Raw genomic sequence first — 14,234 nt, forward strand, 5'->3', positions numbered from 1 at the left:
AGGTGTAAAATAATGATAGCGGAACTGTTCATAACTTCAGTACGTGATTATCAAAACAAGTGATATTTTGATGATTAAATCAGAGATGCCAGGTAAACTTTTCAAATATCTTCAAGTACGACTGAAAAAGTCTGAAAACTCGAATAGAAATCTGCGGACTCAAGTTCTCTATAAAGAATGGAACGCGAAATTCATTTGGCGAGTAAAATAAAAAGCGGTGATTTAAAAAGTAAATTTTGATGAATGTCTGAAAAAATCATGATTTTAAAAAGTCTGCAGCTCTTTTTTCAGAAATTTTCAAATTTGTAGACAATTCTTCAGACATGGCTTCTCTGGATGCAATCCAAACCGAAGAAAAGATAAAGCTTGAATCATTTAATATCTGGACACACTGTTTATCCTACTGTACCGTTCCTTTTGCTGCAGCGTTGCCAGGTAATTTTTCAAAAATCTGTATTCAACGCAAAAATCTATCTCTACCATCGATATCAGAATCTCTGCTACATAAGTACCAAGAAAATTTGACCAAAGCTCATTTAGGTAATCAGAAAAAGGGTCCCACGGCAATCTTTTCTCATGTCTATCAAAGCTGAAAATCAAAATCGGTATTTAACTATATGATCCGTGGATCCGTGAATTATCGGTTTATTTTGGGAGTACATATCTGTATTGCGGTACAGAGGTCAAAAATCTGTATAAAATACGATAAATCAGTATACTTAACAACGTTGGTTGTGTGGTTAATGCTACACTGGTAAAAATCGACACGTTGAACCGAAGTGTTTTACAACTAATTTCGTCGCACTTAACTCGACACTTCAATTGTAAGCGTAAGTCTTTTTAAATCTTATTCAAATCAAATTCACCAAACAGTAAATTAACTTCAAATGTATGACACTTAGTATTCAATTCGCTTGACATTTACAGTCGACAGAGAAACACAGAAAAAATGACGTTGGGTAATTTAAGAAGATCGTTGGTACATTTGAAAGCTTTTGTTAATTTTTCTTTGTAGAAAGTAAAAAACTATCATTTTATGAGCTAGAAAACTTTTATTTCGAAGATGGTTCTTTATTGAGTGAAAAATACTATTGTTTTCTATTGAGAGCATGTTTTTTGTTTGAATGATCTTCATCGAGTAATGCCTCCAACTGTTTGTCTTCGATTTTTTTGGTAGGCAAATGAACTGAAAAATAATGACAGATGTCTAAACTCTTGAAACTATTGACATTAGCTGATACTGTTCAAATATCCAGTCGTGTGTTAGAGCCGTGTCTATCACAAGCCTTAGGGTGGCGAAATGGTAGCACGTATGCACGGAATGCATAAGAACGCAGGTTCGAGTTCTGTCTTTAAGCGTATTCTTCTTCTATTATATTTTTTTTCTGCAGGCTGTACTAACCACTCCTTCTTTCATTCTGGGTATTTTTATGAGTTGGTACGGTTTGAGGCTAATTTAGTTTTGCCTTTCTCTACAGAAAGGTAATAGAACTGCTGCGAATTCCGACTTTTGATCGAAGCTCCGGAGACCGGTGTTATACGAGGTCTGTTCAAAAAGTTCCCAAAATTTTTTAATTGCGCGCGTTTGGAGAGTCCGGTGGTCAAATTTTTTTTTGTATTGTGTTGGTACATATGTCCCTAATGTATGGTGAAATTTTCAGCTGTATTCATTGTTTACATTCTGTCTTGTAGCGGCTGGTGTATACGTGTTTTTTTGAGCTCGGCGATTTTTGTTAGTTTAAACAATGGATGTTTAAAACAATGTTAGTTTAAACAATGGAAGAGTCAAAGAATTTGTATTACATTTTGCGTGAAAATTGAAATAAAGTGTAACCAAGTGTGCGAAATGTTACAGAGAGCCTACGGTGAGTCTGCTATGAAAAAAACATGTGTTCACGAGTGGTATAAGCGTTTCCAAGATGGCCGCGAAGACAATAATCGACATTTTCAATAATCGATGAAAATGTGGGAAAAGTGGAAAAAATGATTATGGATGATCACCGAATCACTACTGATGAAGTTGGCATATCAGTTGGCTCATGCCATCATATTTTTTCAAATGTTTTGGGCATGAAACGAGTGGCAGCAAAATTCGTTCCAAAACTGCTGAATTTTGATCAAAAAACAAACGCATTACCATCGCTCAGGAGCTGTTAAACGACGTCAACGACGATCCAAATTTACTTGAAAGGGTCATAACTGGTGATGAAACATGGGTGTACGGTTATGATGTCGAAACAAAAGCACAATCATCCACGTGGAAGCACCCAACGTCACCAAGACAAAAATCGCCGAGCTCAAAAAAACACGTCTACACCAGCCGCTACAAGACAGAATGTAAACAATGAATACAGCTGAAAATTTTACCATACATTAGGGACATATGTACCAACACAATAAAAAAAAATGACCACCGGACTCTCCAGACGCGCGCAATTAAAAAATTCCGGGAACTTTTTGAACAGACCTCGTATATTGTGCCTTTAAAAAACATGTAATATAATGTGAGCATAAGTGTGCCACGCTGTGCCCCATGAAACAGCTACTTGTCAAAACTGAGCCCTTTGTGTGTCGCAGCTGTGCAACTGTATGAAAACGAAAGAGCCAATATTGATAAATGCACCAACGCATTGTATTAATGTGTGACTGGCACATTGTTCCAAGCGTCCTCCCCTTGACAAATCCTGTTTCCCCTGTAGTTCCGGTACTGGAAGTAGTATCAACAAGAAATCTAGAAATTCCGTATGAAACTGTAAGTCTTTTCCTGTGAACCTATAAGTTTGTGAAAATCGATTTGGCCATCTTGAAGGAAAGCGAGTGTGGTTCCTTTTTTGCAGTTTTCAATGTTACTGGCTGTGAAAATTGCATATTTTTTCAAATAAATTTGAATTCAATGACATTTGTTTATTCTTTCGGTCGCACTTATCATAGAATAGCTAAAATTCTCATCAACCGCAGCACCGTCTTCTACCAATATCACACACCAGTAGCAGACATCCGTAACCGTTTCTTCATAGCGTGTACGAAATAGAACAAAGCACGCATCATTCGTTTTATGTTTTCTTCTTCTTTCTTCTCTTTTTCGTGTTGTACATATTTTCCATCTATATGGCGATTTCAAAACTTTGACACTCATCCGGATGAAATTTCACAGTAGCTTTAAAGATAATATGAGCTTCAATTCAAATCAACAAATTTATGGAAATCGGCTCAAGCATCGATGAGAAACCGAAGTTGGTTCTATTTTTTGAAGTTTTTCTTCACCTCTTTCAGTGCTTCCGGAACAGCAAAAGGGGGGACCAGTAGGACCTAATTAAGCTTTTATGCCCACAAACTAACAAACTCTGCAAACTAGAAGAATTTATCAGACAGTTTTATGGGATTTGTACCTATTTTTGACCATCGTTCGTGAAAAAATAGTAATGATATTGGTAATTTTCCATTCATCATGCTTTAGTTCCGGAACCGAAAGTCGGATCCGGATAAAATGTTTCAATGTAGATAAATGTTAAGCCAATTATCGTAAGTAAATTTTTAGGAAACTATATAACCTTTCATTTAAATCCTAGTTTGTGAAAATCGGTTGAGCCGTTTTAGAGAAAATTGCGTGCACACTTTTTCTCTAATTTTCACACATTATCATGTAACACAGGAACCAGAAGTCGGATCTAAATGAAATTCAATAGCAGATTATGGCACCATTTGGCCTTTCATTTGAATCTAAGTTTGTGAAAATCGGTTTAGCCATCTCTGAGAAAAGTGAGTGTATATGTTTTCCATTTTTTTGGTGTATATCATCCTATATCTCCGGAACCGGAAGTCCGATCGGGATGAAATTCAATAGCAGGCCATGGGACCATGAGACCTTTTATTTGAATTGTAGTTTGTGAAAATCGGTTTAGCCATCTCCGAAAAAAGTGAGTGCATATTTTGGTTACATACATACACTCACAGACATTTGCTCAGTTCACAGACATATGCTCAGTTCGTCGAGCTGAGTTGAATGGTATATGAAATTCGGCCCTCCGGACCTCGATTAAAAGTCGATTTTTTCAGTGATTGCCTAGCCTTTCTATATGAGAAAGGCAAAAACAAACTTAACCGACCATATCTACATAATACACCTTCTTCATAGATATATTTGACAATTCTATAGCCCCACAACGAAAGAACCTAACCGTAAATGACAGTTACGTTTTGTTAAATTTTTCTTTCACTAATTACCGGATTGATTTTGTATTTGACACTTTACTCTTTCAAGTTAAAACCACAAGGTTTCGGTTTATATTGAATACTTTAAAGAAAATTCGGTAATGGCGCTGTCATAGTACAAAAATAAACAAAGAGACGTTTTCATTCCCAGTTTGGCCCTTTTGTCGTGGAACTATAGAATTGGTTGGCCAACCGCTGCCGGTTCAAATGCGTGATGATCTTACAAGCCAATTATCGTAAGTTCAAGCCCTGATCTGGTAATGATTATGTATGCTTTTAGAATTGACGTACGGTCTGTTGAAACTGAGATGGGCAAAATTTAACCGAAGGAATGTGTAATAGATCAAGAATATTGCTTATTTTAAACCGGCCGTTTTCAAAGCACCGGCCTGATTTGTTTTCAAAAAATGAATTTAAGGCTAATCGTCGGTGAATAGTTATTACCCAAGTAACAATTTTTGTTACGCTAGCTTGTTTGTGACTAGTTTGCAACCAGATATTTGAGTGATTGTTACTAATATCTAACCACTTGCATGACTCAAAAAGCGCAGTTTCTACTAGTTGTTAGGTCGGCTAAAAATAAGTTGTCGTTACGTTGTAATGTCATACTGAAAGAACTTATTTTTTCATAACTTGAAAATAACTTGTTTTCAATTAAACTAGTTGAAACTTAGTCACCATCGACATTATAAACATTGAATGAATACAGAACACTTTTCTATCATCAATAAAAAAACAGAAGAGTACTTTAAATCACAAACTTGATACAAGGTACAAATTTCACAACGATTTTCAAACTGTCGAGCGGAATTAAATTTTACTTAACTGTTTTTTATGCGCCTTCAATCAATCTGTTTATAAAGATATAACAAAAAAACAGGAAAATAACACTATGTTCAGAATGCTCAAAATTATTCCAAGTAGAGTGATTTCTCATCATTTTTAAATCATATATCATAAGAATTATAATATTATCACAATCGATGTTCAATCCCAATATTATTTTCTTCGTGTTTATAACAGTGCATAGAACAAAAATGACTATTCTGCCTTTCACTATTTTCGGCAAAAAGTAGTTTTGAAACAAGTATTATCCTGGTTTTATTTATGTTTCATACACTTCTTGAGACTCCATATTGTGTTCGCCATATTCGAGCCAACAAAAGTTGTTTTGTTTGCATTTTCGTTATCATAACGTTGGGAAAACCTACCGATAACTATCTGAATCAATGAAGAAATTATATGTTATAATCTTATAATATCTAAGTTATTACTACATCAATTCACAGTAACGATTTACATATACGCTTACGTATTTATAATGATTTCGCAACGGAAAATGAACCTTTTTTCAACTAGTAGCTAAAAGCATAGCTGTGATTAAAGATATGTTAGAATCAAGTAACGATAACTTACAAATGATAGTTAGTTCAATGTTTACGTTATAAAGAAACACTGCTGTCACCATGTTTTAACCAGTATAACATAAAAAACATATTCGTGCTCTTGTTGCAACATAGTTTGGACTTTGTCGTATCAGAACTAGTTGCGGATTGCTACTTGGGTAATCAATTAGTTTCCATCAACAAGAAAGCTTCGTTACTTTGCAAACTGGTCACAGTTGGTGAAATTGATTTCAAATATTAGAGCTCAAAAAAAAGAAACCTGTTTCCAGCCCAAATACAAGACTTTCGATTCGCACGTTTTTTGTTGTTGTTGTTGTCGTTGCTGCTACTATTTGTTTTGGTCGGCATGTCGCAGACCCCAAACAAAAACAAACATTTCGAATACTGTTTTTTTTTTTGTCAGCGGTCACCGCTCGCAGTCGCGGAGACAGGAAGGTTATATCATCGAAAGTTTATACCCATAATAGGAGTTCATCGGATAGAGATTTTTGCCAGTTGGGGTGCTGGTCAGGATTTTGTCAATTGTCATTATCAGGGTAAAATTGAGTACAATGACAATTATCGCGAATATGCGAATATTACTCAATTTCAAGGATTGTAGATCTATTCTACATATAATAAACGTCCAGGTCATGGTAAACAATCAAGACATTGATAATTATTTACCATATTGAATTAAAACAGAACAACGATACAATATCAAAAGCACACTCACCAACTGCACCAGCTTCAGCATGCCCGGAATCGACTGGAAGTACTGCACATTGAACTTGATCCAGTTGAGACTGTTGTCCGGCTTGGCCTGTGTCTGGTGGGCTGCATTGGCACCAGGTGTCGCCTGTGACTGATCAACCGTTACCACGGTTTCTGTCATCATGGTTTATCGCTGCGCCTACTATTCCAACTCCGGCTAACTCCGACTGTTGGCTCAACCCCCCACTCGTGTATACGCGAACCGCTATACAAAAACCCAGGCAAAAGGTCCAGAGCAGCAGTAGTTTGACCACAAAACTTTCTCCGAACTTCTACACGCACTAGGCCCGTGTGCGATCGTTGCTGCCTCCCCCGGCTGCTGCTGCTGCTGCTGTGACACTCCACCTCTCCAATCCGGCGCGTTCCGTCGCTCAACCACCACTCCGCTCTCTGTCTGTATTCGATCGAGCAGGGATCTATTTTTGAAGCGTAGTTCTACGCTACGCACCCAAACACGACAAGCGTACCAGGAAAGTCTACACGGCCCGTCGTCAGGAATGTAATTCTACTTCTAGTAGCGACACTCGAAATAACCACTCTACTCACTTTGCTCGGTACCTTCTGGTGACAACCTCTCCAATTGACCAACTTAGACACCCAACCGACTAAATTATCAACTTTGATTAAATATGCATTTTCTCCTCGGACTTTTTTTCTTCTCTGTTCCGTTCAAACACTGAAAATTGATACAACCACGAATGTGTCGAGATAGTAAAAAAAAAAAACAGGTGTGCTGTATTTTTGTCTTCTTTGCACCGGAACAGAAGACCTGTTTCTTCTCGGCTCGCTCCCTCTCGCTCTTTTTTTTCCCCTGCTGTTGTTGCTTCTACTAACTTGACAAATTCCACTTCACCTGAATAAGCTACAACAATATTACTTCAAACCTCCACTCGCGGGAACCGTGCGTTCGATACTGACCTGGCCCCACGCTTCGATATCAGACTCAACTCAAGTGAAGTTGCTTCTCCGGGGGAGCGAGCGCTCCAATCCCGGTTCGACCCGGCATTACTCACACGAAATCTCCTCTCTGTTTTGAAGTTTAGTTCGCTAGGTGTTTTTGTTTTTGAGCTGCGCACTGTTTTTTCGTAGCAGAATGAAAAGGGTTTTCTCTTCTGAGCGGACGGTTTATCGAGAGAGGTCTCGAAGAAACTAAATCGTTGTTGCTTTTTATTTTTGACGTGGGACCACATCTCTGGTTAATTTATGCTTTTAATTCGCTGATTACTCTTCGGTGATCTAATTGTTCGAACTGTGCGACGGTATGACCTTGTTAACAGGAGTCAATTGCTTTCAAGTACTTTGCAGCATTTGAATGATTGAATCTCTCCAGTAGCGTAGGGTAGCTGTCATACTACAAATTGTGTATTTACTCGCGAAGCTTCATTTGCCTTTCCGATCTGTGTAAGCAAGATCATAGGTCCATTATATTAATTTGTCATTCTGTTTTATCCGTTACTGTAGAAATCAGTCCAGATTGAACACACTCGAGTCTGCTTAGAATTTTATGATTGAGATTATCGAGATGCCGAACACCATTTTTTTCAAGAACGGATCAAATTAATTATTGAAAGTAAATTACAACAACTGACGGAACCACCCGCGATCCCATTTCAACCAGAATATTAGTTGATTTTCTGAATTCGATTGGTTAAAATTTGGTACAACTAATCGATTGTTGTTTTAACTAAACTGTCATTTTTGTTTTTCAATTAGCAGAAACGATGGTTGAAACAACTAATTTAACTGTTTGAAAAAAAGGCGGGTGGGTAATGTCAGAGACATAACTGGATGTCGTGAATACGAAAACCACTGACATGTTTCTTAACACTTCCGAATATCAATTAGTTGATCAATTGTATGAATTATACAAGCATTTCCATTTTGCACATTTTACGCAAAAACAAAGAAGGCTTCACTTGATCTAGATTACTGTGAATTTCACACAGCGAAAAGTGCAAAAATCAAATCAAACAGTTCTAGATTTGCACTAAACTGAGGATATTTCCTTTCGATTTGCGAACAACAAATCCCAATAGTTCTTTAGAAATCTTTTAGAGCCATTAGAACGGCTGATTTTATGTAATGCTCTCCACACCGTTGCTTTTTCACCAATGTAAATAACTGGCAGCTGTGGCGTAATCGCTCTTTTCGGAAGCGAAACTAGCTTTGCAAACGAAACAAAACACATCTGCTCGCAGCGGCGATAGAATCCAAAGTAAACTAATTTTCGTTGAGAGGCTTGTGTTTACCTGATTTCGTTTGTAGCTTTTTCACTAATGGGCGGTCCTAACGGCTATAAAAATAGCCGCATACAGAATTTTAATGTCGATTATTTCATTTCGGATTTGTATAATTTATTGAAAGAAAATATCAATATGCTGTAGGGATTCGTTTCTAGCATTCAGAAGGACCAAATTGAGGAACTCACTACGATATTCACCACTTTTCGGAACATTTTTCTCGAACAATTTATTGTACAGCAGCAGATATTTTGTTCTCTTCCTCAGAACGCGTTCTGATTGGCTGGTGTTGACATGGGTCAAATGAGATAGGTTTTTCAATAGTGTACTATTGAAATACTTCAATGCTTTTGCTATACACGTTTAAGTTGAAAAATTTCGATTCTATTGGTAGTTAGAATATATAAATCCTTTCACAGATCATTGAGCTATGAGCTTTAAAAATACGAGAAAGGCAAACGCGCCATATGAATTATCCTCTTTGATACTCGTTTATACCAAACATTTCAGAAAAGTTTAATTTTGAATTATTTGAGATTATGTCACACAACTGATAGTTTTATCATAAAATTGTGATCATATTTCCGATGGCATGTAGCAAAAATTATGTTGATTCGTTAGATACAACAAGAGATACTCACGATCAAAAACTTATCACTCTCTCAGAGGGTAAATTTTGACAAGGCACCCCATAGTACAGTAAGTCGTATTCACGACAAAAATGCTGTCAATTAGTGAGGACACATACCTTTCAATTTCAACAAATATCTTAGTTGAAATAACTGGTGTTGTTATTGAAACAAAATTCTGTTAGTTGAAAAATAAATCGGTTTTATTTGTTTTAGACATTGCAAATAGCTGAATCAATTCGAACAATGTTATTGATTTGCGAAAATTTTAGTCAATTTATATGCGCATGCACCCAAGCTCACCGCTGGGAATTGGAATTTTGCGACGGTAATTCAAACGCACCATTCAATCGCAGCGCGTTCTGTGTGTTTGAAACCCTTCGCTCCTGTTACTTTCATATATTAAATTCATGTCAAAAAGCGTTTTATTGCTAATGCATGAACATCATCATCGGTATCAAACAGCTGGAAGTAAAACAGTCTAAAAGTCTTGGCATTACATTCCTCTTGTGGAATTTGGCCTTTCTGTTTCAACAGACTTTGCAGCCGATTCTTAGTGTACATGAATCATTGCATGGCTAGTACTATGGGTCCTACTGACACTAAGAATCCTTCCAGATCGGGGCTCGAACATACGACAACTGGCTTGTAAGACTAGTGTCCTATGCATTGAACCGCCAACCCGGGAATCAAGTAAAACAGTCTGCTGGAAGTAAATCAATGATCGAATTTGAAGCATAAAATTTTTTCGCATACCTGAAAGATTACGAGATGATCATTCATAAACCTTTTTCTAATTTGTCACCAAATCTTTTTCATCAAGGTTAACCTTATCACAACACCGCACGGAGAACCCTTCGATCATAAAATTGCGATATCGCAGTTTTTGATTTTTGCGATAGTTGATTTAACTAATTTCTTTTTGATTCAACCAATATGGTTTTTGATTTGCATATATTCAAGTAGTTGAAAAATATGTTGTTTGAATGCTGTCAAATGCCGGAGACAGTTGAAAGCAAAACAATAATCGCAATGCAAATTCAACAACATTTTTAGTTGAAATCTGTTCGCGTCGCTTCAAAATGTCAATGAAAACAACATCGATGGTTAAAGCGTTTGGTGAAATTGTGTTCATTCGATTTGAGAAATTTATGATAACAAGTGTTTATCTAACACCGGTGTTGTGATAAAGTTAACCTTGTTTAAGATGAAAAAGATTTTATGACAAATTAGAAAATGTTAATGACGTAGTCTTCCAGGTATGCGCAAAAATTTTATGCTTCAAATTCGATCATTGATTTACTTCCAGCAGACTGTTTTACTTCCAGCTGTCTGATACTGACTATGATATTCATGCATTAGCAATAAAAGGCATCATTCGTTTGAAGGCATCATCTTTCTATACTCATTTTAGGTAAATTTAATAATTTCGCTAATTTACTCGCCCCTCCGATCAGTTCAGATCAGATCAGTTCTGATTTCGTAATGATAATTTATTCCTTGGTTAAGATCACTTGAAATCAGCAGTGATCGGTGGTTCACCCAGCCCTAATGATATTACATGTCAATATAAAATACTATTTATATTTAAACAACGATATTTATTTCATGAATCTCAACATACCGAACTTATTTCAAATAGATCATGACGTGTATCAGTAAGTATATTTTGATTATTTTCGCAAATCAATAACATTGTTCGAGTTGATTCAACTAATTGCAATGTCTAAAGCAGTGTTGGTGATTGCCGAAAATTTGACAGAAGCTGCTATATTGCTATCTATATTGTATACAACATTTTCAATCCGGTAGAAGATGCTATAAACACTCGAGTCTCTCAATGCATGAACCGCGAGAAAATTTTTCTACATTTCTTCGCTCCACTTCATACTCTGAGTATTTCACGGCCCATGAAAAAATATACAGTCCGATAATGATCGTTGCTGTGTGGAATTTCCCAAGAGAGGATCGCAAGTTAACAATTATCGCAGAAAATCGAATCGATGGTTCATCTTGATGTTTCTCATACTAGGTTGCAATATTTCAAAACCCTTGTGTGGAGCATTCACATACATTTTCATAGACACAACTTATATACAAAGGTTATATGTATATAGTTAGAATAAGCGGCAATAGTAAAATGATTCTATCGCAATTATCCACTGCCCATACAGAATCGGATCGCGAAACGAGAATAAGCGACCGTTTGTTGCTTCAGAGAGGATCTCCACAGCAGCGCGCTAACCTTTGATTCTCAGAAATGTCATCGAGAGAAATTCACTCTCGCACTGGTGTCTGTTCTATGTTAAATGAGCCATGTCGGGTGTTTGTTGTTGCGATGTTTTCCATTTCTCTTTGATGGCACTGATTCAATCGTGTGAAGAGTGAAGATTGAACGTTCTTTGATACGATAAAAGCCATCTTTGGTCTAAAGCAACTGAAACCGATTTGTTTTTCAACTAACAGAATTTTGTTTCAATAACAACACCAGTTATTTCAACTAAAATATTTGTTGAAATTGAAAGGTATGTGTCCTCACTAATTGACAGCTTTAGTTGTTCCAACCATCGTTTCTGCTAATCGAAAAATAAAAATGACAGTTTAGATAAAACAACAATCGATTAGTTGTACCAAATTTTAACCAATCGAATTCAGATAATCAAGTAATATTCTGGTTGAAAATGGATCGCGGGTGGTTCCGTGCGCTGTTAGATAAACACTTGTTATCATAAATTTTACAAATCGAATGAACACAATTTCATCAAACGCTTTAACCATCGATGTTGTTTTCATTGACACTTTGAAGCGACGCGAACAGATTTCAACTAAAAATGTTGTTGATTTTGCATTGCGATTATGGTTTTGCTTTCAACTGTCTCCGGCATTTGACAGCATTCAAAACAACATATTTTTCAACTACTTGAATATATGCAAATCAATAACCATATTGGTTGAATCAAAAAGAAATTAGTTAAATCAACTATCGCAAAAATCAAAAATTGCGATATCGCAATTTTATGATCGAAGGGTTCTCCGTGCAATATGTCGAGAATTCTATTATCATACTTTCAGAGACAAACAGAGAAAAAAAAACAAGTGGACAAAAAACCTAGCACCTCCACGGAACGACCGAAATCAGCATTTTCGCGAAAAATTTAGTTGATTTGCTGATTTTAGTTAGTTATTTTTTGAGACAACTAAAAAAATCTTACTTTTGCTAATTTAGATTTATTATTCTCATTCCCTTAATAATAATAAAATATTTGTTGAAATGACTATTTTTTTAGTTGAATTCACAAATTAAACGTGCTGTCATTTCTTAGCTAAGGCACATTTCATTTCCATTCAACTAATTTTTTAGTTGAATTAAAGAAATAAAATGTTGTTTTCAACCAATATGCATGGTTGAATTGGCTTCTGCAATCTGCAGCTATATGGCGCCCTGTCACCGAAACGCTAACACCGTTATGACTACTAGCCACTAGATGGCACACTACTGCCGAAAAAATTTCAGACGCGGTTGTCTTTTCTATATTGGCAGGTATAAATACGATGTTGTATTGGAGAAAAAGACATAAACGAAACATAAACATCTTTTTGATTTTTTTTCTTCTAAATCACTGTTTTCTTCATTCTCACTGAAAACTTTGAGCACTCGGAAAACAAAAACCGAATACAAGTAGTACACCGGACGGCGCAGCTCGGAAGGTTTGAAGATACAAAAAAACTTCATCACAATTAGAGTGAAACATTCGAAATTCACTTCACTTCTCCGCGTAAAAACATTATTACGCAGAATCGCTTCAAGTGCGCACAAATTCTGAATAAATACGATTTCCACTAACAGTTTACGACATTTTTACATATCGGTTTAGAAATTTAAATAAAGATATATCGAACACATGCGAAAAACATCAAAACAATTTTCAAGCAGTTTAAAGAAGACTGGCCTTTTTAGCTTTTTAATGGATTGATTTGCTTTGACACTTCTCATGAGCTTTTGGCTAATAAAGTTGTTAATAATACCCATTTCAATTTTGTTTTGTGCTGTCCTTCAGTAATGATGGTGATAGATAAATAGAAACAAATTTTCTGATTTTAATAACAAAATTAGTTGTCAATGAGAATTTCGTGTTGGATTGAAATATTGCTGGTTAGTGCCCAGGATATTCACCAACTAAACACATTCTCTAAAAATAAGAGTTTTTTCAGCAAAGTAAATTCTCAATTTCAACTAATTTTATAGTTATTTTGGAAATTTTGTTGTTAAAATCAACTAATTCAAAAACAGTAATACGAATTAGGCGCAGAGCTAATTTCGGTCGTTCCGTGTCGATTTTGTATTTCATTTGAATTTTGAGGCAGGATTTATGGGCGAACGCGCTACCACGGACCAAGTGTTCGCCATCCGCCAGGTGTTGCAAAAGTGCCGCGAATACAATGTGGCCACACATCACTTATTCATCGATTTCAAATCAGCCTACGACACAATCGATCGAGAACAGCTATGGAAAATCATGCACGACTACGGATTCCCGGACAAACTGATACGATTGGTCAAGGCTACGATGGATCGAGTGATGTGCGTTGTTCGAGTATCGGGGATAAACTCGAGTCCCTTCGAAACTCGAAGAGGGCTACGGCCTTTCGTGTCTGCTATTCAACATTGCTTTGGATGGTGTGATAGGAAGGAGCGAGGATAGACACGAGTGGCACGATTTTCAGAAAGTCCGTCCAGCTACTTGGTTTCGCTGATGATATTGATATTATAGCACGCAACTTTGAGAAGATGGAAGATACGTACATCGGACTAAAAGCTGAGTCCAAGCGGATCGGACTAGACATCAATGTGTCAAAGACAAAGTACATGAAAGGCCCCTCATCACGAGTTCTGATTGGTGGTGATGGAATCGAAATGGTCGACGAGTTCGTGTACTTGGGCTCACTGGTGACTGCCGATAATGACACCAGCAGAGAAATTAAGAGACGCATAT

General features: G+C 36.6%; 1 protein-coding gene across 1 annotated transcript in view; it reads right to left on the reverse strand.

The window, feature by feature from the left end:
* The window catches only part of LOC131425893 (CKLF-like MARVEL transmembrane domain-containing protein 4), a 35,581-nt gene extending 28,293 nt beyond the window's left edge, over positions 1–7,288 (reverse strand). Inside the window, exon 1 of the mRNA XM_058588149.1 lies at positions 6,334–7,288. Coding sequence (XP_058444132.1) covers positions 6,334–6,495 — 162 coding nt within the window. The 5' untranslated portion in view covers positions 6,496–7,288. The remainder of the gene's footprint in view (positions 1–6,333) is intronic.
* Between the last annotated feature and the right edge of the window lie 6,946 nt (positions 7,289–14,234).

Source organism: Malaya genurostris, chromosome 1 (genome assembly GCF_030247185.1).
Source record: "Malaya genurostris strain Urasoe2022 chromosome 1, Malgen_1.1, whole genome shotgun sequence".
In the NCBI taxonomy this organism is placed as follows: Eukaryota; Metazoa; Arthropoda; class Insecta; order Diptera; family Culicidae; genus Malaya; species Malaya genurostris.